At 36.9% G+C, this 23,963-nt stretch overlaps 4 protein-coding genes and 1 pseudogene across 4 annotated transcripts; 2 read left to right on the top strand and 3 right to left on the bottom strand.

Moving 5' to 3' along the window:
- The first annotated feature begins 29 nt into the window (after positions 1-29).
- Positions 30-1,424, top strand: LOC148716200 (melanocyte-stimulating hormone receptor-like). Its single transcript, XM_088745527.1, has one exon. The coding sequence runs from the start codon at positions 104-106 to the stop codon at positions 1,007-1,009; it is 906 nt and encodes a 301-aa protein (XP_088601653.1). The 5' UTR covers positions 30-103; the 3' UTR covers positions 1,010-1,424.
- A 1,210-nt stretch (positions 1,425-2,634) lies between these two features.
- On the bottom strand, positions 2,635-5,280 carry LOC111319922 (melanocyte-stimulating hormone receptor-like; annotated as a pseudogene).
- Positions 5,281-6,234: 954 nt separating this feature from the next.
- Positions 6,235-8,509, bottom strand: LOC148716199 (melanocyte-stimulating hormone receptor-like). The gene has a single exon (XM_088745528.1). The coding sequence runs from the start codon at positions 8,396-8,398 to the stop codon at positions 7,499-7,501; it is 900 nt and encodes a 299-aa protein (XP_088601654.1). The 5' UTR covers positions 8,399-8,509; the 3' UTR covers positions 6,235-7,498.
- Positions 8,510-13,421: 4,912 nt separating this feature from the next.
- LOC148716198 (melanocyte-stimulating hormone receptor-like) lies at positions 13,422-15,129 on the top strand. Its single transcript, XM_088746018.1, has one exon. It carries the CDS (start codon positions 14,033-14,035, stop codon positions 14,936-14,938), a length of 906 nt encoding a protein of 301 aa, XP_088602144.1. The 5' UTR covers positions 13,422-14,032; the 3' UTR covers positions 14,939-15,129.
- Positions 15,130-20,831: 5,702 nt separating this feature from the next.
- LOC148716197 (melanocyte-stimulating hormone receptor-like) lies at positions 20,832-23,434 on the bottom strand. Its single transcript, XM_088746036.1, has one exon. The coding sequence runs from the start codon at positions 23,357-23,359 to the stop codon at positions 22,454-22,456; it is 906 nt and encodes a 301-aa protein (XP_088602162.1). The 5' UTR covers positions 23,360-23,434; the 3' UTR covers positions 20,832-22,453.
- Between the last annotated feature and the right edge of the window lie 529 nt (positions 23,435-23,963).

Below are 23,963 nucleotides of genomic sequence, written 5' to 3'. Positions count from 1 at the left end.
CATTTAAGCGCCATCTTTGATTTATTTTTGGCAGTGTAAGCTTTCGTTGAATCCAGATGGTCAATTTTTCTGTTAAAGATCGAGTAAAACAACTTCGTCAAAGATGAACAACGGAAACTTGAGCATCGCTAGGAATTCAGCTGACAAGAGAGTCCAATTTCAAGCGAACGCATCGTCATATGGAAATATAGTAGTTATAAACTGCGTTATAAACGGGCCAATGATGCTTGTCTCCATTCTAGGAAACTGTTTGGTCTCCATCGCCATATGGAAGACATCGTTTCTTCGATCTCCTTCCACAATGTTCCTATTCAGTTTGGCTATTTCTGACCTACTGGTTGGTTTAATAGTTCAACCAGTTTATATCGCCAATTCACTAACAAACGTATATTTTCTAGAAATCCTTACAGCCTTGATGGCGTTTGCTGCATGCGGCGTCTCGCTCGGCACAATGGCCGCCATTAGCCTTGATCGTTTCTTGGCCCTCCATTATCATTTACGATACAACGCATTGATGACTTCGTTTCGTGCTACATTGGCGTTATTGAGCACATGGGTGACAACTTTCCTTCTATCGTGCTTGATATTTTGGGACTCTTCGATTTACCTAGCTGCTACAGCCATTTTAATAAGTGCGTATCTGATAACCTCTGCTAATTTTTACGCTAGAATTTATCACATTGTTCTCAGGAATCGCGCGCGGATTCAGCATCAAGAACCTGGCAATCAAGAGCTTTCAGTCGGACAACTGTCTCGTCAGAAATGTTTAATCAGAAGCGCCTTCAGCACGTTTGTATTTTATATCTGTACTGTTATGTGTTATTTACCAAGATTTATATCGTTACCACTCACAGATCCTAGCACTTACAAGAACACAGCTTGGGTCATGACAGATACCTTGATATTTTTTAACTCAGCTTTAAATCCTCTTTTATATTGCTGGCATCTACCTGATCTCCGCGCTGCAGTTTTTAAAGTAGGGAGGGAGTTTTTCGGTATGAAAAACTAATGGAAAAAGATCATAACAATTCTGCTTTGGATGCATTCGCAAAGTGATGAAGACTGCAAAAAAAGGTGTCGTTGATTCTGAACTAAATTTTTTTTACTTAACTATTAATTCATTCATTTTTTTATGATATACTATAGTAAATTTTACATCCCAAAATAACGCAATATAGACGAGGCAAGGAAGGGTTGATGAGGAAGATATAATCCCTTAAAACAAATGTGTGAGGGCAAAACCACTTTGCTTTCAGGTGCAGAAAGTATCCCTTAAGCATTTTTTTGCTGTCGCTACGGTGGCAGTCTGCACAATTTTGAAGTGTATCGTTCCACTAAGGTTTTTGGCTCATTCTTTCATTCTGTAAAATGTCGAAATTGTTTTGGAAACAGAACCAACCAAAAATAAAACAAAGTGAGAACGATTTGGGCTACTATATTCCGTTTAGGATGTATCTATGAAAAGTTACTCTCACCTGTCTTATTTGTCAAATGGTGAGATCGAATAAGTTTGAATCATATGCGTGGCCAGTCCACCATCTCGACTTCGTCGAAATCTATGGTAAACATCACACATTTCGACTTGAATTTCTCATGGCCGAAGTAAACGCTACTAACAAGGCGCGTTTTTTGGAACGGAAGACACACCTAAAGCTACTTTCAATGACTAGTTTGTTATTTACTCCAACACCAAGTCTTTTTTTCAGCCATTTGTTCCGCTAACTTATCTGCTCTTCAAGGGCAGAGAGAGAGAGAAAGATCTACAAAGATGACACTTTTAGTTGTTATACGTTCGAGATCCACACGAAAGATTGGTGCTTACACACAAATAATTTAAACTTCGACTGAGTTTATTCTACTGAAAACTCCGTCTTTCATTAAAATCTTCGCCGTAAATGTATGCATGCATGCTTAGCTAGTCAACTTCATTCGTACCACACCCGCTGGCTGATGCATACTCAAAGATTGGAAGGGTGGAATAGTTGCTCAGCACGTGCGTTTTAAAACTAGATGCATTTCTCAGCTGTCGTCAACAAACAGCGACGTGAAGTCACCACAATACTCCTTGTCTAGAAGCGTTTTCACCGAATTGAAGAGAAATTATCAAAGTCTCCATGTGGAGTAAATGTTACTCATACGCTACCCTTAAGTCCAGGCGTTCCGCCGCAAGAAACGACAAACGAGTCCGCAAAAATCTAACTAAAAATGTACATTCATTTTTATTAAGTGGTTTTTCTTTCACAAATGCTTAAGAACGATAGTCCGTCAATATCGGACCGGGTTAAACAGGCAGGTCCACCGAATTTGGCTAAAAGTTGGCATATAAACGTGGTTAAGGGTTCTGATCACGAAATGGATATTTTAAGATTGAAATTTATTTGCGCGGGAAATTACGACTCATGATCATTTGGAGCCCTTCTGGGACATGGAAACGAGGGTGACTAAGAGCAATTTTTCAATGCCTGGGCTTCCATTGCTTTCTCATTTTTGTACCTTCTTTCATTATTGAGGAAATCTGCAATTCTTCCTCTGTGCATTGAAAAGTAAATTTCATACGTTATATACATTCGACTAGTGGTAAAACACGTGTTCCTAAAAAAGTCGCCAAAACAGCGTTAAAAGAGCTGTGCAGTATAAGTTTAAAAAAAGGTATTTAATATGTCATTTTTTATAACAACGTTCAAACTTAAGAACATACTAAGCTTATACCCAGGCTGAGATTCTGTTAAGAACGTACAACACAGATAAAGTATAAATAAAGGGAACAGAAATGATAGTGCATCACAGCAACAATACATGTTGATAGGTTTTTCGGCCACGTCCACATTTATTTATTGAAATCCCATAGTATTCATGATATTTCAAACGATAGTATTTTTTTAAGTATTTCATAATATACTAATGGTATTTCGTAGTATAGTATGATGACTAAAGTAATTCAGTAATTATCTGTAAAAATTGTCTGTTTAAAAGAAAGGTATTCGTACATGGCACGAAAAAACACAGACTTGAATCTTTGTGAGACTGTTTGAACTTTCATCTACTCTTATCTCTTTGATTCTTGAGTACATCTGTTGAATGTTGTTGATGATGGTGTGACTATGACTACCGCCATTCACAAATGAAGAATTCTTCGCTGGTAAAACTACCTATGATGCATGCTAATGTTTTAGGATTTATCATTTTCAGCCATTGTTGTGGAGACTGGTATAAGTTTAAGAAAAGGGAAACACAATTAGTTTCATTTTCATCAAGCCGGTGTGCAAAAGAAACAATTATTCCCTGAAATGGTGATTAACAATGGAAGATATTTACCCAGCGGCCAAGAAGCAATTAAATATCTACTATTTTCGCTGACACTCTATGGGAGTTAATCATTAATTTTTATGCACCATACGGGTGAATAACTAGCGGACCCAAAAATTACTTTCTTTCGGATTATATCCCAACATATGGTTGTAGATTCAACATTTCGCTATCTCGTGGATAAGAATGACTTCCTTATGCTATTGTTTGGACACTCCTGGCGCTATCTCTTCCACTGGGCTTTTTTCATGTCTTCAAACAATACTGCAGATCATCTGATATTCCATTTTCTATTTCATCTCCTCTCTGTTTTTTAATGCACAGTTCATCGAGATAATTTCATTTTTTAGAAAACAGTGGTGAAATGGGCGTTTTGGAGCCCTATGAATACCAGATGGTGGATAACACCTGGCTAATTGATTCCGAACTAACCGCGTGCGTAAAAAGCACTACTTATTTGTGTGGTACACATTCAAGCGCGAAGGCGATCCATTTAGTCAAGAGGGAGAAACACGATACCTCTCTGCCTTTTCTCCTTAAAAACTCTTAGTTCCTACGCGACGCTCCACATAAAATTTGTCCCACTGTTTTAGTTACTGCGATCCTAAGCTCTTTTAAGCGCCAACAATATATAACTGGATTGACAGAAGAGTTTAAAAACATAACAGTATCCGCAAGTTCCCACTCCTTCGACCAGAGCTTTCTAGAAATGACATTTAGTGAAAGAGAAACGAGTACTGGCAAGTAGCACACAATGATTGCAAAGTAGAACACAAAAGTGTTCATAGCGCTCCTTTTTAAACGAAGCATGTTCGTGTCATTGAGATCCAAGTTTTCCATTGCTTGTTGCTGAACATGAATCTGCATTTGATGCTGTCGAACTACTCGAAAGATCCGATAGTAAGAGTAAGTGGATATATATGAAGATGCAAACACAAATGGCGAAGGATATTCCCAGGAAAAAATAGTACCTTTTCCAGAAGTAGAATCCCGATAAAAGACCCACGCTAAGCCATATCAAGCCTGATATGTACAAAGCCCTTTGAATTGTGATTAGAGACGGGTATCTCATATGGTAATGAAGAGCAGCGAATCTATCTACACTCACCGCAGTTACTGTACAGAGCGAAACACCACACATGGTAAAATTGCATGATTTCTTCAAGGCGAGATCCGTTAAAAATTTTAAACTGTCCAGCTATGTAAAGAGGCTGTACCACAAGTCCAACAAGCAAGTCTGATAGAGCCAAACTGCAAAGCAAGATCGTAGATGGCGAGCGGAGCGAAGGAGTTGTTAAGATAGTCCCAAAAACTAAAGCGTTTCCCATGATGGCACTCAGCATCAACGGAGCATTTAGGATCCCGTTGACAAAAGCAATCGTGTTGGGATTATTACTTTCTTCAAATTTTGATGTCTCATTCTCCGCTGGTGTATTGGTCGTATTCATAGCTGGCAGCTTTATGAAATATCGAACTTCGAAAAGTTGTCTCTGAATTTTAATTTGTGTCTTTCATAACCTCGTAATTTTAAAGAACTTGGCGGCGTGTGGCACTGAAATATAAAGTTTATAGGCGAAAATCAATCAGTCATCTACACATGAAAATTGTGACATGTAAAATGACACGAGCTTACATTGTGCAGGCGAAGATCTTCAATTACCATAAATTACAGCTTGCTTCAATTTTACTCTTTGTTTTCCGTCAGGAAACAAAACATAGCTCAAAGGTTTACAGATTAATCTGTTTTAATTGCATGACATAAACCAAACGCTTGCGGTTAGATTTTGCGTTAAAGAAATCACACGCTTACAAGTTTTAACCAAACGATAAGAGACTTGTTTGGCTAACGCCCCCTCTGTTTAATCTTAGTCGAAATTTGAATGCAAACAAAAGAAAGGGAATATGTCTGCAGGCCGTTTTTCCCCCGTCGAGTTATTGTTTAAAACCCATTAAGAAACGTTCCAAATTTCTCGATAATCACATAATTACCTAATAGGCCAACATATGCTCCTCGGAACTGCCAAACCAAATGCTAATATTCCCTGTAGAAGGAGAAAGCACAAATAGCTACTTCTTACAATGAATATTGTTTTGCATCGAATAGTTTTGTATTCATAGTTTGACGGCGTTGTGTTACAGACGAGTCATGCTACAAAAAATGTCATGTGCATGCAAAAAAAATCAATCTCAACGTCATTAGATAAACAACAGAGTATTTATTACTGGCATAAATTACTTGCGCAGCTGAATATATCATATGGTTTGAAATATAGACCGCTCATTGGTGCTGCAATACGGGCGGTGCTACCCACGCACCTCAAGCCTGCGAGCACTGAAAGCGGACACTATTTATGATCCCTTAAAGACCCTCAGCACGCTCTCGTCGATCATTATTTTGAACAGGCCTGCGGGCCTTGCCATTCGCAATGACAGCTCGCTTACATGTTATCGAAGGCCAGGCTATGAAATCGTCAAGCTAAAAGATGACTGATTTAATGGCGCACATCAAGGTCTGGGAAATCTCACCTTTTAGTATTATCAGAATAAGATGTTAACGGTTTTTTATGAAAGAAAAGGAATTTGAGTGATACTAGGGATAAACTGGAGTACAAGAGGAAGATATTATGCATGAAGAAAAGTAACAGACTTCAGTAATTTCAGTAACCGCCTTCCGGTTAGCTCAATGGATAGAGCACCGGACTGTTGTGCGGGAGGTCGAGGGTTCGAGCCCCTGCCAGACCAACACTCAAGGTTTTAAAATAATTGAGAAGAATATGCTACCTTTCTATAAAATCAAGAAATGATGAGATGTTCTTGTCTTCTCGGATAGGGACGAATAAATGGAGGTCCCATCTCCCGCAGAGTTAGGAGACGTTAATTTCTCACGCACGAGATTACTGTGGCATGGATGTTCTCCCCTGGGGTGGGGTGGGATGGGTGGGTTTGTTGGAGCTTAAACCTCGCAGGCGACCTATGTCCTATTGTTTCTGCTCCAGTACTTTGTACAAATCCTCAAATACTAATACTAACTGTTGTGAGACAATAATGTTCCCTTACGTGAAAATTAGATTAGATGCACTATTTTGGATGATTCACATATCATACATTTGATTTCATTTTAAACATGTTATGTCAAACCAGTTTTAAGTGAATAAAAGTCAGCAGTAGAAAACTGAAAGACTAAATTTTACACAGGTGATCATAATTTTTATTTTCATTGAGCTAACTCTAAGTCAGCAAAAACTTAGTTTAAGCAGCTTCTATCTAGGAAATAGCTTTAAATTTTGCTTGATAAAAGCGACTTTAAAACGTTTTAGCTTTGATACGAATGGGGTCAGCCTTGTTAAGTATACTACGAAGGAAAAAAAAAGAGAAGAACTGGGAACTAGCTTCACCTTAGTCAGGGCAAGTTTTAACTGACGTTAATCATTTTTTTCATATATACTTATAATTAAGTATACAATTAAAGATAGCGGGTAAGTTCTCTTTATGCCGTCATTTTTGTATGTATGTAGAACTTTTTAACATGCATGAACACATCAACTATCCATATTTTGCTTTGCTTGCTTACTATCGGCTTGGCTCGGACTCAGCGAAACTTGAAATTGGTGTCGGACATCTAAATGTGAAAGACAACAGCTCTGCTCTTAATTAATAAAAATGTTATCTCCAGAAGAAAAACGAACAAAAGGGTTGGGATTTTAAGTTAAAGACAAATGATATCTGCCACATACCAACATACGCTAAAGAAAATAACTTCTGAAAGGAGCTTTGACAAACGCCCGCACAGTGAATTTTTCGCACAGTAAATTTTTGCTCTTTTTTTTAAATAAAAAATCTCGTGCTGCACTTGCCCCAGTTCTATTGTCAATGTTAATTCAAGCTAAAATGAACGCTTGACAGTTTAGTTCATAACTGCTTCCCGAATAGCACGTAGACCCCAGCAATAGACGTCACGGAGTAGAGCTGATAAAAACCCAATTTTTGTTTATGAAATAACAAGACAGAAAAATGAAATTAAGAGATTCGCGAATTTTTTTTTAAAGAGATCAATTTACACACGCCTTAAGAGCTTATGTCTTCTTTTTTCTTTTTCTTTTCTTTTGAATACGAAAAGTTAACAGCTACGTCATGTCAAATTCAATCGAAACCAATTGATTACCTGTTCAAATCGTACTTTTACAGTACACGCCTATATATTCATCACATGCACTTGATTGCTGTCCCTGATGAACAGCTTCCTCGCAGTCTGCATAACTGCTTCCCGAAGATCACGTAAACGCCAGCAATACAGGAATGGATTTATGGCCGAGTTCGTAAATATTAAAGTTGTAGCGAAATTCCATTCTTCCGGCCAAGGCCGTTGTGAGATGCCATGACGAGTCAATAAGATATACATAGGAAGATAGCACATGACCAAGATTACATAAAAAACGAAAGTGTTTACAAAGCTCTTTTTCAACCGCAGTATTCGCATGTTTCTGGCAGTGGGAGCTTGCACGGCGTTTAGCTGAACATGAATCTGCTGATGATGTTTCCGAACAACCACAAAAATATAGATATATGAAACTGTCGAAATTATCAGACAAGTTCCTGTCACAATAGCGATCATAAGGTGATACGCAAAACTGTTCCAAAAGAAGAAAAGCGACAACAGAAAATTTACAAGCCCAATGATAGCTATGGCTGTATTGATCCGCAACTTCGTCATTACAGCGGCGTATCGCATGTGAAGGAGTAAGGCCAAGAATCGATCTACACTTATGGCTGTTATGATCAACAAAGAAACTCCGCAAAATGAATATGCGGCCGTGTCCCATAGGATGTCCAAACAACGGTCTCTCGTGAGTTCCTTGGCAATATAACGCAGTTGTGTGATGAGACCCACAAGAAAGTCGGAAACGACGAGACTTAGCAGTATCTGCATTGATGGTGTACGAATACAAGGTGTCCTCATAACAGCAGTCAACACCAAACCGTTACCCAGAATGGATATGAGAAGTAGTGGAGCGTTGAGAATGGTGTTTATGATAACAATGTTTTTATAGCCGAACTGGCCTTCTTGTGAGTGACATACATCACTGTAGCTCATTTTAGCGATAAATCACAAATCCCTCTTGAGAAAGTGCTTCTTCAGTCCAAGTTACAGAACCCTACGCAATGTCTTCTTACTAGGGCGAAATCATGATAGTTTGCATGTTAAGTTTTGATGAGGGATCTTGCCTAATGGGCATTGTGTTTATTCAAGCTAAGGGTGCAGCTGGTTTTCACATTTTTTAGTAAGTGTTCTTTCAATTCTGGATTTCCAAGCCAACGGAAATTCTGAACATTTAAAATAGTTGATTTTTTGGACAATTTCAAAAACAGCTTGAACGAAAAGGAGAAGGTTGAATAATTTTTCTACTTATTGAAATTTGTTGAAATAAACTGTTTTTTGTCCCTTCGTGGCAGAAAATGACTCCTCGGATATGCAATATCTGAAAGAAAAGTATCTGGAAAGCTGTTTATATACCTTGCAGAGAGTTACTTAACAAGGAGTCGCTAATTTACGTGGCATATTCGATAAAGGAACTACAGGGGAAACTCCTAAGTTGTTTCATTTTATGTGGATATGTTCATTCTGACTGTCAGGACGCGAGGAGCATAATGAAAATGGTGGCCAAAAACATCAAAGTTCTACCGCAAGCAATAGCACATTGTCAAAGTTGGAGAAACACATTAAGCTAGCTATCCAATACATATCTTGAGTAGGATCTACCTGAGAGATAATCATGAAAATTCATATCCATCTTTTGTGAAAGTTTTAAAGGATATTGACGCCTCTTTGAACCAAAAGACACACATTTACATTACTCTTCAGACTCCATGCGTGCAATAGTCAGAATGCATTTTTATTTGAGCCAAGATTATTATTTGAGTTAATCTTTTGTCCTTTCACGTTATTAGGATTACACCTTTAAGTTAGAAAAAAAAAACAGTCGTCAAAAACGCATTGATTTGGTATATCCGTTATCAAGAGAACATGTTCTCGGGTTTTTAGTTGACGAGTGTTCTATTTACGCCGAAAAAAAACACATCAAAGCATAATTATCTTTCTGCATAAAATTACCCGTCATTAAGTAAGTGAAGCAAATATTCATGAATATCAAACGACGACAATTTCATTGATTAATTTCGACGGTCGTTTTTATCCCGGAAAATCCGTTATACGGCTAACAGTTTAATCTCCGTTTCTGGGTTTTCTTCTTGTTCTTTTACATGTAATCATCTTCTTTACCTAGATTCCCGCATCTGTCTTGCATCAATTGAACTGAATGAGAACAAACCACTCCTGTGCGGCCAAAACTTGAGACGAGAGAAAAGTGACTATTTATACATGTAAATCATGTCCTGGTAGGTTAGAGTAGAAGTCTAAAACCCTAGAAATTCTCTCTTTGACAACCGAGGAAAAATAATTTATGACATAGATATATGAACGAATTCATCTGTTTTCACAAATTTAAGGGCCAGCGGTCCATCCGCATACTAGGCTTTAGTCCCCTCGCATTAGTAGTTATATTTTGAGTTTTCGCGCGAAAAATGTCTTGTACTTTATCTTCGTATGATCGTTATGCTGCATATTGTGTCCGATTAGATATTTAAATCGTCAGGTATGTTTTACGTTGTCATTTCGCCGTTTTATTTCGTTCTGTTGTCATTTTATCATCGGTAGTTAGCTTTAATCTAACATAATTCTGCTTCAGAAATAACAGGTTACAAATAAATTGTATGGTTCGTGTAACCGTTTTGAAATTTTATCGGTGTGTTCGTTATAGCGTAAGTAAATAAGGCATAGCTACTCGCAATAGTGTTCTAAATGTATGGAGTCTCGTCCCGTCTTATTCTTCAACTTGAACTCAACTGTCTGATCAACTTTTATGTCATAGTAATCTAAGTAATGTTCTAAGTAATGTTTCCAATGTACCTAATTTGGTTTCAGTAAAGAACTTTGAATTTAAGGACATCTCAGTTGATTTTTGTGCGCAAGGAATTATCTTCTTTGAAAGTGAACAAGTCTTCAGGCCTCAAAGATATTCATACTCGTTTTCTAAGAACTGGGGCTGACGTCATTGCCGCACCTCTAACTTACATCTTGAACTTGTCGCTGAGTTCTGCTATCATACCCTGGTCATGGAAATCTGCTACTGTGATACCTCTTCATAAAGATGGTTCTGTCTCTGATCCTAATAATTTCAGACCCATATCCGTCTTACCAGTGGTGATGAAGATTTTCGAGCGAGCAGTTCACAGTCAGATATAACAGCATTTATCATCAAACAAGCTGCTCTCCTCCCATCAATCAGGCTTTAGACCCCAGGCCACTCTACGACGACTTGCCTCTTAGATGTTTCTGATTTCATATTGAAGAATATGGATCAAGGCTGCCTTACTTGTGGTGCGTGTGTTCTTGGATTTGAGCAAGGCGTTCGATTTGATTGATCATTCCATCTTGAAAACTAAACTTGCTCACGTTTGTATAATTGGAAACGCTTTACACTGGATTGATAATAATCTGTCTGGTAGAACTCAGTCTGTCTGCGTTAATGAAACCACCTCTGAGCCCATGGATTTGAACTCTAGTGTACCTCAAGGGTCCGTTTTAGGACCCTTGTTATTCCTTATCTTTATCAACGATCTTCTAAACTGTGTCTAGCAAAGCAAGGTTGTTTTATATGCGGATGACACAGCACTGTTCTTCGCCAACAGGGATGTAAAGATCATCGAACGTGTCCTTCAAGAAAAGCTTAGCTCCTTGAGCAATTGGTTCCGTGATAATGGTCCGATAGTTAACTGCTCCAAGACAAATGTCATGGTGTTGGGCACAAGTCAGCGTCTGGCTAAAGTTAGTAGGCCTGTCCTAAAAATGTCAGAATCATTTCTCCCGGTAAAAGACCTTTCTAAATACTTAGGAGTCATTTTTGATTCGAACTTGAACTGGCATGGACACATTGATACTATAGCTTCGAAAGTTTCTCGTAGACTTGGACTCTTGGGTAGAATTAGAAAATATATTAGCACTGATGTTTGAAAGCAATTGAGTAATTCGATTGTTCAACCATTATACGAGTATTGCGATATTCTATGGTCCAATTCAGATAAAACATATTTGAATAGGCTGTTAAGATTACAAAAACGAGGTGCTCTTATTATCCTTCAGCGTAAGATTGGAGAAGTAAGCTCTGAACAGCTCTTTAAGGAGTTACGTTGGTTACCACTAACTGAGAGTTGGACCTTCCACAAATGTCTTCAAGTTTTCCGCTGCATAAATGGTTCTTGTCCATCCTACTTATTGAATTTGTTTTCTCGTAATTTGGATATACATAGTTATTATACTAGGGGACGTAGTAATATTCATTTGAATAGGATTTCATCTAAATCAGGAAGTAGATCATTTTCTTATGCAGACGTTGAGCTTTTTAATGACTCACCAAATCATGTAAAGAATTCTGAATCGATAAGGAGTTTTACTTCAAACTATTGGTTTGAGAATTGATTGTATGTAATTTTAGCTAGTTGTATTTATACTTAGCTTTTATACTTATTTATTTATTTATTTAATTAATTCAATTTACTTATATGTATATTATAATTTATTCTGTACACAGCTTCAATGTTAATAAGTGACAACTTTTTTAATTCTGTGTACAATTAAGTTATTTATTTATTTATTTAGTTATTTATAGTGGGAACGCTAACTTCTGTATACATAAATTCAGTATAACTAATAACGTTCTCATTTCAAGGACACCTGTGTGTTCCAACTAATTTGTATCAAACTTTATCATTGTGACTGTTCAGTCGCTAATGGGAACCAAGCCAAACAGATCAGCGATAAATATCGGTTAAGCAGCGAGACCGATGTAAAGATGGCCGACTTTGACCGAATGGTGTATGTAGTTTTATTGTAGCGGCTGGCGTGGGCATTTGACTCAGCAACGAAGACAATCCTGAACAAACAGTCCAAGATGAAAAAGCCAATCTCAAGGTTTTATTACCTGTAAGTACACTAAGCTTCATGATTAAATTATAATAAAAGGAGACAGGTATTTATTTCATCAGCTCATAAAAAATCTATCAGCCAAAGAAATTAGCACCGATAAGAGTGAGTCACTTAAGAGAAGTGTAGTCGTTTGTCTCACGATGTGGTCACTTGGGATGTGGATCGCGACATTTCGGCTGCGTACTGCAAGTCTTCTTCGGGCGATGAGGTCGACTGAGTATGCGTCAACTATATGCTGCCGTGCTCAGTTGTGATTGGATAGAATTCCACGGCTGTAATAGGTGCATCTTTTGAATCAGGTTCCCTTTGTGGTCCGCTACCCTACGGCTCTCCTAATGTTAACGTTGTGTTTTCGAAGGGTAAGTCAGTTGGGAATCATCTTGCATAATTGCGAGATCGTGTTATAATTAATTACATTTTTTAAAAAAAAGCATTTAGCTTAGGGCTTTAAGAGAAATATTGCAAAATATTAAAAAATTTAAATCTATCAAGAGGAGTTGTTGTGCAGCTAAACGTAGGTATTAATAGCTTTTCTAAGATACCTGTAAGATTTTTTAAAGTCTTCAACGTAAAGAAAATTCTTTATGATAAAATAAAGGAGTCGATTTGTTCTCCAAAGTCCAACTCACGGCTTTCAAACTAATGAAATGATTTTTTTGTATTATTAAAAATGAGTAATTGAAACTCTACATAGCCCTTGCCTATCAATGAAATATTCAAATTTTGCTATCAAAATATAATTTAACTCCTTGGGTCCCTGACAGTTTCTATTGTCTTCTTCAGCTTACTCAGTTAGAGCAATTTCGTGGTCTCTGGCATGGTCTACCTACCAGATTGTCGACATCGATGATCCTTAACGATAAATAATCAAACGAAGTCTCTGACCAATAAAGTAATTTCAAGATCTCAAAAAAAAAAAAAACAGCTGAATTTTTTATATCAGTCTCTTCGGTTACCTTCGTGCATAACAACATCTCAAATATCTTTATCAATATGTATTCACTCTCGGACAGGTGCCATTTACTGAAAATCTTCCGTTTTTTAACTCAGCACGTAGCTGGCGCTAAATCCAAAGCTTGAAGTTGTTTATTTTCTTTTTAATGTTAGTTTTGACTCTAATAATCGAAGAAGAACGGTCGAAATATTTTTGCTTCAGTTTGTTAGATATTTAACAGGAAAGATTTTCCTATCCTGAAATGCCCTTTCAATATTTTAATCATTTTTAAAATTTTAATTCGACACTAAATATGCAAAATAAGCTTAGGGTAGGCTACAATGATAAATGTTTGTTGAGAGACAAAACATTTAAGTTATAGGTTGACAAGAAACTAATTTAAAACAATTTTCTCTAGGTAAGAGAAGACGCATTTTTCCCTATTTTTTTTTTAGCGAATAGTGGCGGGCGAAAAATTATAGAGACGCATAATTTCCCTGTAGTTACTCCGTGTTAATTGATATGCATTACGTTTGTTTCTATGGAAGGGGAAGACATGATGCAGATCGCTTCCAAAAAGGGAACAAGGAAAAACGTACCATTGAAACGTCAAAATCTGAAAGGGGTATCTTTAACAAGACAACAAAACTAAATTTGCAATTTATGTTAAAAGTATTTTTCTGCAGGCATGGTGAAACGCACCTCAAGAAGCAAAAAGATATATAACGCACTTTTTTTTGGAAATTAACGCGATGATGAATATTACGGCCAACAGAGAGAATAAGACAACAGCTCAATCGACAGTTTTTCATGACCAGACGACTCGCGAAATCATCGCCATCGTGAATTTTCCGTTCCTGCTTGCATCTATTGTGGGAAATGCTTTGGTGCTGGTAGCCATGAAAAAGATTACTTCCCTTCAACCAAACCCATTGACTCTTGTCTGTAGTCTGGCTCTCTCAGATCTACTGGTTGGTTTTGTCGCACAACCGTTTTTCATCGGCGGTATATTAACCAGAAATAATTTTCTACAAAAACTCTCAGGAGTGGTAATAGGCTCGGCATGCTCAGTGACGCTTTGTACGATAACTGCAATAAGTGTGGATCGACTTATGGCTCTCCGTTATCACATGAGATATGGTTCTTTATTTACCAAATCTCGAGTCAGATATACTGTGTTAACGATATGGTTGGTTAACATACTCCTCTCTGCCTCTTATCTCTGGATAGAACACATATATAAATTTATCATGGGTATTGCGACTGTAATCTGTTTAACAATTTCAGCATTCTGCTATATTTTGATATACAGAGTGGTCCGCCTGCATCAATCCCAGATTCTAGCTCAAGAAGTAGCAGTTCACACTTCTTCTTCTCAAAGAGACGGTACAGAGATGAGACGTCTGCGTAGAAGTGCGATAAATACTTTTATGTTTTTCATGTTTTTGATCATTTGTTATTCTCCAATGTATGTAATACTTTTTCTCTATGGATTGTTTATCATAGACTGGAAAATAGAATTCAACTTTTATACTACTTTAATGTTCATGAATTCTTCGATCAATCCATTCTTGTATTGCTGGCGAGTAAGTGAATTACGAAGGGAAGTCGTAAACACTTTAAGACGAATGTTTTGCAAACAGACAGTGGAAAGCTAGAACTTTAAAGATGAGACCCTATCCAGCATCTTCATGCGACGATGCAAACTGATTCATTTATGGAGATCCCGCTTAGGATGGCTCGCCTCTCTCGATGTAAACTCGGAATACAGGTTATATTATGCACTGTTGTCTTTCTTACCGAGCGAAAACGTTTCAATTCCACAGAATAAATAAAATATGTAGATATTTATATGACTCGACTTTAATGGATTTAACCCGGCGGTTTAGGATAATGAGCCAATAATTGCGTCTCGAAATGTTCGGAAAGAAACATATCTTCGGGGCGGATCGTTGAGCAAGAATAGGCCTCACATTTTGTCTGTAAATCTTTTTGCCTTGTAAATTGTACTTTTAGCTTGTGTAATTATTTCTTCCTTAAACCTTTTTTGACAAGTCATTTGACTGAAATATTTCGACGCATTCACTACCCGTCAACACAAATTGTGCTTCTTTTAAATTTTCTATCTTTTCTTGACCCCAACTGAAGAATTCAGAGAACGATGAATTTAAATAAAATAAAAAAAAATTGGTGTTTAAGTAATTATAAAGGGATTCTCGGTTTTTGCGTTTTGGCTACTTCTTTTTTTAGATCGGTTTTTCGGCTTTTGTGCCAAAGAAACTTCGGTTTTGGTGTTCATTGCGGTTTTCGGATTTTCCATCTTTTAGCATTTCATAAATGGGAATTATGTGAATAAGAGTGCTTTTTACAACTTGTAAAACTCTGCATGTGTTTAAACTTAATAAAAAACAAGAGAACATAATATGATGGCAGCGTTTGAATGGGCTGGACATACGGTTCTTGTGTATCGTGCAAACGCGAAAACAAACGTATTTGAAACTCTTGAAAAACATCAGACGTTTGCAATCTAAACCTTCAAAACAATTCGTTAATAGAATTGAATACAAACATTGGGAACCATCGTTATCATTAGAATATAACAAAGATATATTTTTATTCTGACCTCAGTTGTTTACGAATTTGATCATACATTATGATAACGACAGGTGTTCATCTTTGTTTTCAGACTTGAATTCTGAAATTTATCCTAAAATAACAACTTACTGTTTCGTGTATGAGCTTCCAAAGTCAAAGCGCAATAATTGGGATAAAATTGCTGATATAGGTACTCAAGTTTGACATTTTTCGGTTCTTCTCTGAGATACCGCATGTTTCAAGCAGATTGAAGCACCCAAGACTTAATAAACTGTACAATATTGTATCATGGAAACATAAGGGATCGATGGAGAAAAGAAAAGAAAAAAATTTCCTCATAATTGCCAACAGTTTAGCCCAGACTAGGAGTTAAAAACAAAAACAAAAACCTGAACATATATATCCCTGGGCATTGCGTATAGTTTTGAAATTGTTTTTCGTTTTCGTAATGATAAAACTAATACGCATAATCTTTTAAAAGTATGATGAAGTTTGCGCGGCACGAGTCGTTGTCTCCTTGGTAGCTCAAAACAAACAATGAATTCGCAAACTTCAAGTGAAGCTACTTTTTTTTATTTTTTATTTTTTGAAGCACACACGAAAGGGTTTGTCGCAAATGCAAAGCCCCATCTACCGTTACGTGTTCTTTAATATAACATTTTTTTATAAGTAATGATATGTAAATCCGTTTTTTCGTGCAGTGAAATATGTGGAGAAGAAAACATTAATCGTAGTTATAGGATAACCTCTCACTTTCAAGGAATAAAACATTTGCCTAACAGCTGGTTCATGGCCTCCTATGCTAACGGCAGGAGCAATATCAGTCAAGAGTGACTTCGGGATGCCAACTACACGCAGAACAAACAAATCAACAGGCAGAGATAACAAAATGTCCCTGAATAAAGAAAACACATCATTGAAACCAAATCAGAACCTTTAGCTGTAGTTAATCGATGCTGATCTGATCCCGAAGACAACAAGTTTTAAAGGCGAGGGCCACGTACTGAATAGCAATAACTATATTTAGAGGTTATTTCATGGTTGGTGAGCGCGTACGATATTTATTCAGAAGTTGTGTAAAACGAACGAACGAGCGCAGCGAGTGAGTTTGTTTTACACAACGGGTGAATAAAAATCGTACCAGCGAACTAACCGTGAAATAACTTATTCGTTATATACATACCGAGATTCATAAGCGAACAGAACTCAGAGATAAACATATCTTTATTTTCTTTCAAAGGAAAGCAACGAGCGGTCAAGCCGCCGTTCGGGAGTTGCACTGAAATGGCTTCCTTGTAAAATACTTCTTTACATCTAAATTATCAAGCGAAAATGCCGTTAAAAGGCAGAACTAGGTAGAATGAATTAAGACATCCTGAAAATATGTCGAAATAGTTCTATGGAAGTTCAAAATTTGAAATAAAGAAGTGAAAACCCGAAACTCAATTTTTTTGTTTTTGTTTCGCCTTTCAAAACAAGAATTTCGTTGAACAGACCGACATCGTGTTCGGTCTTTTTCTTGGTATTTTCATTTTCCTGTCCGTCTATGAGCTCTTCTACTGATGAATCTAGGCTCTGAAAACGGTTAGTCTGATTTAAAGCCATCTTTCTAAAGAAAAATACGCCTAAGCTCTTAGAAATGTGCTATTTGTCAGTCAAGAGGAGCGGCGAGCGAGCGACACGGTTTTTTTCACCAGTGAAAATAATGATATAGCCAATCAGAGCGTCGATACGTCGTTTTTCACAAGTGAAAAAAAATCGTATGACCAATTAGCTGGCTCCTCTAACGCGAAGAGACTATTTTTTATCTCGATGTTTTTGGCGCGTAAATCTCGGTATGTATATAATTAAATATGAACATCTCTAAATGAGAATAATTTCATCATCTACAGATACCTCTTTAACGAGCTGCAAAGTAGCTGAAATTGCTGACGATTGTCTTGTTCTCGTGTAATAAAGAATTTAGCTATTTTCCCATTAACATGTCACGTTATTTAGATATATTCTAATAAGATACATTTGATTCATCATCTTTTGTCAGCTTTTTTGTGTGGGTACTCGAAAACATTGAAGGGAAAATTAATCTGTTGCACGATCATTACAAGTAAGAGAAGTGGGTCGAATTGTTGAAAAATCAATTCATCTTCAAATTGATCTTTACTGATGTTCATAATTGATAAACTTGATATTTAGACAATCTGCATGGAAATTACTTGACGTTTTATAATTGCAGATGACTACTTCCTCTGTAGAAGCTAACTAAAGTCGAGAGGAGACTACAGTTGATTTATCAAAGTGGACTTTTCAGGATGGCGAGCGATTCGCACTCAGAAACCTTAGTCATCATAAATTGTATTCTGAACCTTCCACTGATTTTACTAAACATCGTGGGAAATGCTTTGGTTCTTATTGCCACTTCAAAGAGCCTTTCGTTTCAACTTCTAGGGAAATGCTCTCCAGTCTAGCAGTTTCAGATCTTCCTGTTGGCATCATCGCTCAAACAATCTTCCTGGCCCACCAGTTTCCGAAGGAGTCCTTTTTTAATAATCTTATTGTTCTGATAGTCTATCCCGTTTGTGGAGTTTCTCTGCGGACAATGACAGCCATAAGCATCGATCGATTTCTGGCCCTTCACTTCCACATGCGATATACAATGTAGGTTACTACAACCCGTGTGAGAATTTCGATTGCCATTATTTGGCTATAGAACTTCTTTTCGTCTGCTTTGTGTTACCTCTTTCCCTTTACATAATTCTTTTTAATGGCTCTGACGACAACCACGGCACCTGCATATTAACTTGTTTACTGGCATATCTCGGGATTTATTTCATTCTCCGCCATCATCAGTTGCAGATTCATGTCCAGCAGCAGTCAGTGGAAAATCAAAATGCAACAGAAAACGTTAACGGTGTCAGTATGGCGCGACTGAAAAACAGTGCTATGAACACTTTCGTATTTTTCATCTTTTTTGTTATTTGTTACCTGCTAATGTACGTTCTGTCAACTTTCGCAGTGGATCAACACAGGCGCAGTGGATCAACACAGGCGCAGTGGATCAACACAGGCGCAGTGTCAACATAGGCGCAGTATCAAAACAGGCGCAGTGGATGATTGAGTACGATTTTTCCATCACAGTAGTGTTCTTTAACTCTGCCATAAATCCATTTATATTTTGCTGGCGTCTTCGAGAGCTTCGAGGAAACGTTTCAAAGACATTGAAAAAGATTTTTAGAGAACAAACAGACATTTACTAAGCTACTGAACATGTATTTTATTATTTAATTAGTTATGCTGTTAATTAAGAAAGTCTTCATGAAAGAAGCGAGACAATTCCATATAACGTCTCTTTGTCTGTTGCTAACTAACTATATAGGTATCTTAAAAAATTCAGTGTAACTAATTAGTATGAAATTTTGAATTAGCTTTTTATGACTAAGATAGATTCCAGGAAAAACAAAATGAAATAGATGTTAAACGGCAGCGAATTGCTATTAAACTTTGCATGAGCATTAAGATCTAGTGCAATTTGGAATTAACTCTAGTCCATTTTAGTCTTAATTGATGCGCTAAGTTAGTTGGAAGCCTGTAGACGCTTCAGTGACAGTTTGTGTCAGGCTGCGAATTTCTATTCAGTTGTCATGTACATAAAAACTCAGAGGCATTTTGGATGATAAGATTCTGACTGCACGGCGTATTCAATTTTTCCTTCAAAATATGAAATTCGCAATGTGTACCAAATGAATACTTTACAGTTATAGCCTACATGTGATGTTTAGTCTGTATATCAAATTGCAGTATAATTCGAAGTATTGTAACACCACAATTATACAATAAAAACACGGTGTCAAAACTTTTTAATATGCCAACTCCGAGATATCTAATTTTCTTACAAAACCCAACTGAGCACATGGTTATTGCGCCATACGTCACGTGATTACAATAGTTACTTAGGGGGTACCCATGAGCAATCGCTTAACGCTATAGCATTATAAAAGAAGCTGCGCAGGTATAAAATGTAAATATTGTGAACAGGGTAATCTGTTTTTTCCAGTACGAATAATGTAAGTACCGTGTGGTTTATTGGGAAGATATTGAATTTATGATTCTTCTTTTAGTTTACAAATTTCCTTATGCTCATGCCCGTTGTATTTCTAAGAACTTTCCACTTACTGTAGGAGGTCGTTTCACTTTGATCTATTAACGACGGTGACGTCGCTGAGTCATCTTCTCTGACTGTGGAACCTTTTTGTCGCTTTTTATTCATCAGTTGACGTTTTCAAAAAAGGCTACGAAGACTGACTCTTTGAAGTAGTTATATATTGAAAAGGTTTAAAATCGACTACATCACAGTTCTGTTTCGAGATGTTCTCTCTTCGGAGGTTAAAAAATAAAATAAAAGGAATCAAGTCAGTGCATACTTAATAAGGTATTTTAAGCGCCACAGATAATTTTTTTTTTTAGCTCAGTAGTTTAGAAGTGCTCTATCATAATGGTAATTAAATGAAAGCAAATCGATTGGTAATACATGACGGTGTTGGGGTGTATGGGCTGGGTGGAGTTGTAAGCGACGTCATTTATTTCTTCATCGCAAAGAAAAAAGTAGAATGAGGGTGAAATAAAAGATTTTCGAGGAAATGAGGGGCATTCCGGTGCTCATATTAGTAATTAGATGATAACAATATAAGACTGTCTAGAATTTTTTAGCATACCGTGTGGCATCAAGACATAGAAAATTTAGCTTTTATCCGGTTGAATGTCACCTTTCTATAAACAAATTTCTTGAAGGGAAGCACGTTTGACGGCCTCTTCGAAACATTCATTAGACTGTGGAGATTATTCAATGTCAACTGTTAACAATCTGTCATGCGCAGTACAGTCCCTCTTAAAAACTCTTCATTACTTGGCTTTTCATGAGCGATATAATTACCTAAAGGAAAGTAAACTTTTACAGTTAAATAAAAAAATATAGTGATAGCAAGGAAAGAATTTAATAAAGTTAAGAGACTGAAATGAGTGATTTAACCTCAGATACAGGCAGTTTCTAGCTGTTTGATGAACAATACATTGAATGCTATAAGAAGCTATACCGGCAGAGTGCAGTAAGAATTAGAGGCCATTCTAAAGCCCACACTTGTTTGTTTATCTGTCGTCAAATTACACACCAGAAGCATCTTAAGTTTTCAAATTTGAATAAAATGCTTTGCATCCACAAAAATTGGAAACATTACAGATTTGTCGATAGAGATGAACTTTCAAAGGCAAGCTGAGTTATTAAGGTAAGAATTAGGTGTAATCACTATGAGTTTTAATTTGCTAGAATGAGAAGAAGGGTGTGTTTTGGCACACTTTGTAATAAGAAAAAAATCTTGTCGCTCTTTGCAATAATGAACCATCATACTAAGTAACAAATTGTCGCAATTTGTAATAAGGAAGTTGTCTCTCTTTGTAATAATGGACCATCGCACTTTGTCACAAGATATTAAGCTGTCTTTGATACTTTGTAGGCAACACTTGTCGCTCTGTTTAATAGACTTGATATAGATGGACGGAAGCTCGTGATCAAGTAAAGTACGCACTTGAATTGCCTAAAGAAAGCTATCATTCCTAACAGTTATAATAATAGTAATAACATTAAATATAATTATAACACTGAAAATGATAACAATATGAATAACAATGCGACAGAACAAGGGGAAAAAGTCATTACTGTTTGAAAATCATACTTTAGACGTCATTAATCCTCTCGTTGAATTGCTGACAGGCTTTAATGCCGCACGTGGGGGGACTGAATTTTAAAAATGCCGTCATAACTAGAATTAGAAAGAAGACATTTAGCTCTCATCATGCTATACCCCTTTCAAGGTTATAAACAGGTGCCTGCGAGTTGGGTATCGGCGAGACCTAATAGTCTTGATGATATCCAATTCCCACATGTCTGCCATATCATAGCTAGCCTATCAGATGATCACAAACTCCACTATTTAAACAGTTAATAGCCTCACTCGGTCATGGATACAAATATATGTCTATATATTCAAATCTCTTTTAGAAATTAAACTTTCGTCTGTCAGCATCAAATCTCAATTTTTCTCCAAAATTTCCAACATAAAAATGCAAAGGAATTTTCAGAGGGAAAAAGGAAAACATTGCAAAGAGGTATCAACACTAAAAAAAGAAACTGCTAGATAAAGAATGTCAAATAAAGAGAACGTAATATCTAGCCGAGAACATTCAATTATTCGGTTTATTTGTTTATACAGCATTAGTTGGTAATGGATATTAAAGCTAGCATTGGGAATTCTTAATAACACCTTTTCTAGTCCCTATGGCGATAAATCTTCAAAGTGTTTAGGGTATAAATGGATGGAAAATACTCGACCGTCTATCATTCTTGCGTTTTTATAACCAGATGCCGTGACCCTTTCTTAATTACAACCCATTTTTATTTTACAACATGTCTCCGATCGATTTCAAATTTTTAATATATCTGGGTTCTTTGGCATTACTAAGCCAGCTTTTCATACGTCTTGTCGGCTCAATTAGGAGCCAAATTGTCTAGCAAAAGTTACTGATTTGTGCTAATCGGTGGTACTTATGAATAACATCCTTTTAGCCGTCTTTACAGCGGCAACTCGAAGTTCGCGAATACGCCAGCAAAACAAAATTGGATTTAGGGACGAGTTCATAAACGCAAAGGTAGTCGAGATGGTCCATTCCGTTTTCCAGGGTGAATAAGAAATTCCAAAAAGAAATAATAAAACGTACGCTGGAAGGTAACATACCATCATGAAGATATAGAAAACGAACGTGTTCAAAGCGCTTTCTTTTAATCGCAATTTTTCCGTGCGATTATGAATGATACGACTCTGCGCAGCTTGTTCTTGAGAGCGGATCTGCAATCGATGGCGTTGGACGATTTGATAAATTTTAATGTAACAAAGCGAAGATATCGCAAGACAAACACCGGTAAATATTGCGGAAAGTAGGTGAAATAGAACCTTATCCCATAGGCGAAGTCCTGAACTAGTCAAGATAAACAACCAAATCGCCACAATAGAATAGATCACTCGGGATTCCGTCACAAGGTTTGCATATCTCAAGTGATATTGCAGTGCAATCAGACGATCCATGCTTACGGCTGTTATGGTTGCGAGAGAAATACCACATAAAGCGAATCCTATCATCGAAGAAAGATCGTAAAGAACTTGGTTTTCCTTTATGAGCTCATCTGCAATGTACAAAGGCTGAGCGACAAGACCTACGAGAAGGTCTGCAATAGCAAGACTACAGACCATAATCATTGGCGGAGAACGAATCGAAAGAGTCCTTATGATGGCGGCAAGAACCAACGTGTTTCCCAGAATTGATATAACCATTAATGGCGCATTTAGAGCACAGTTCACAACGACAAACGGCTTGGAGAGAAACCTATCTACGTTGAGGCTTTCTGATCCGTTTTTTGTGACTCTAGTAATATTTGCCATCTTCAAGTCATCTGTCTTCGCAATAATATAATGTTATTTCAAAATTGAGACAGCGAATCTACTACGTTAGGAGCGTTGGCGTGCAATTAAAATGAGAACATACACGGTAAATTAACTCTTGCGTCAATAGAATCGATTATAGGTTAATTCGTTTGGGTAAATTTGCATAAGATTAGCGATTGGCTAACTTCGAGATAAACAGATATCACTTCTAACTTAATCTCCAATCATTTTTAAGTCTATTGTCGAAAACAAAGACACAAGCTTAGGACTTGTAGCAGATGATCCTGTATCAGATGATCTAAACCAGTGGTTCTCTTCAGTGTAGATAAAGGATAATTTTACCACATTTTAGGGTTTATTTATTTGTTTACACAACATTATTCGGTAATGAAAATTAAAATTGGCTGTGAGAATTTTTACAACACCCATTTTTCCTGGGTTTGGCGAGTAATCTTAAGCGCGTCTTGGTAAGTACGTAAGTATATGCTAAATACTTGTTCGTCACCCACTCTGCCGTTTTTGTGTGGCTTACACAAACTGTGTAGCCATATTATGGCACGATCGGATCTATTTATTTACTTATTTATTTATTTATTTTTCC

Source organism: Stylophora pistillata, chromosome 14 (assembly GCF_964205215.1).
Source record: "Stylophora pistillata chromosome 14, jaStyPist1.2, whole genome shotgun sequence".
Lineage (NCBI taxonomy): Eukaryota > Metazoa > Cnidaria > Anthozoa > Scleractinia > Pocilloporidae > Stylophora > Stylophora pistillata.
This window is presented reverse-complemented; position numbering and strand designations above follow the sequence as displayed.

Coding starts and splice junctions, on each gene's coding strand:
- LOC148716200 (XM_088745527.1), top strand. CDS start 104: ATGAACAACGGAAACTTGAGCATCGCTAGGAATTCAGCTGACAAGAGA.
- LOC148716199 (XM_088745528.1), bottom strand. CDS start 8,398: ATGAGCTACAGTGATGTATGTCACTCACAAGAAGGCCAGTTCGGCTAT.
- LOC148716198 (XM_088746018.1), top strand. CDS start 14,033: ATGATGAATATTACGGCCAACAGAGAGAATAAGACAACAGCTCAATCG.
- LOC148716197 (XM_088746036.1), bottom strand. CDS start 23,359: ATGGCAAATATTACTAGAGTCACAAAAAACGGATCAGAAAGCCTCAAC.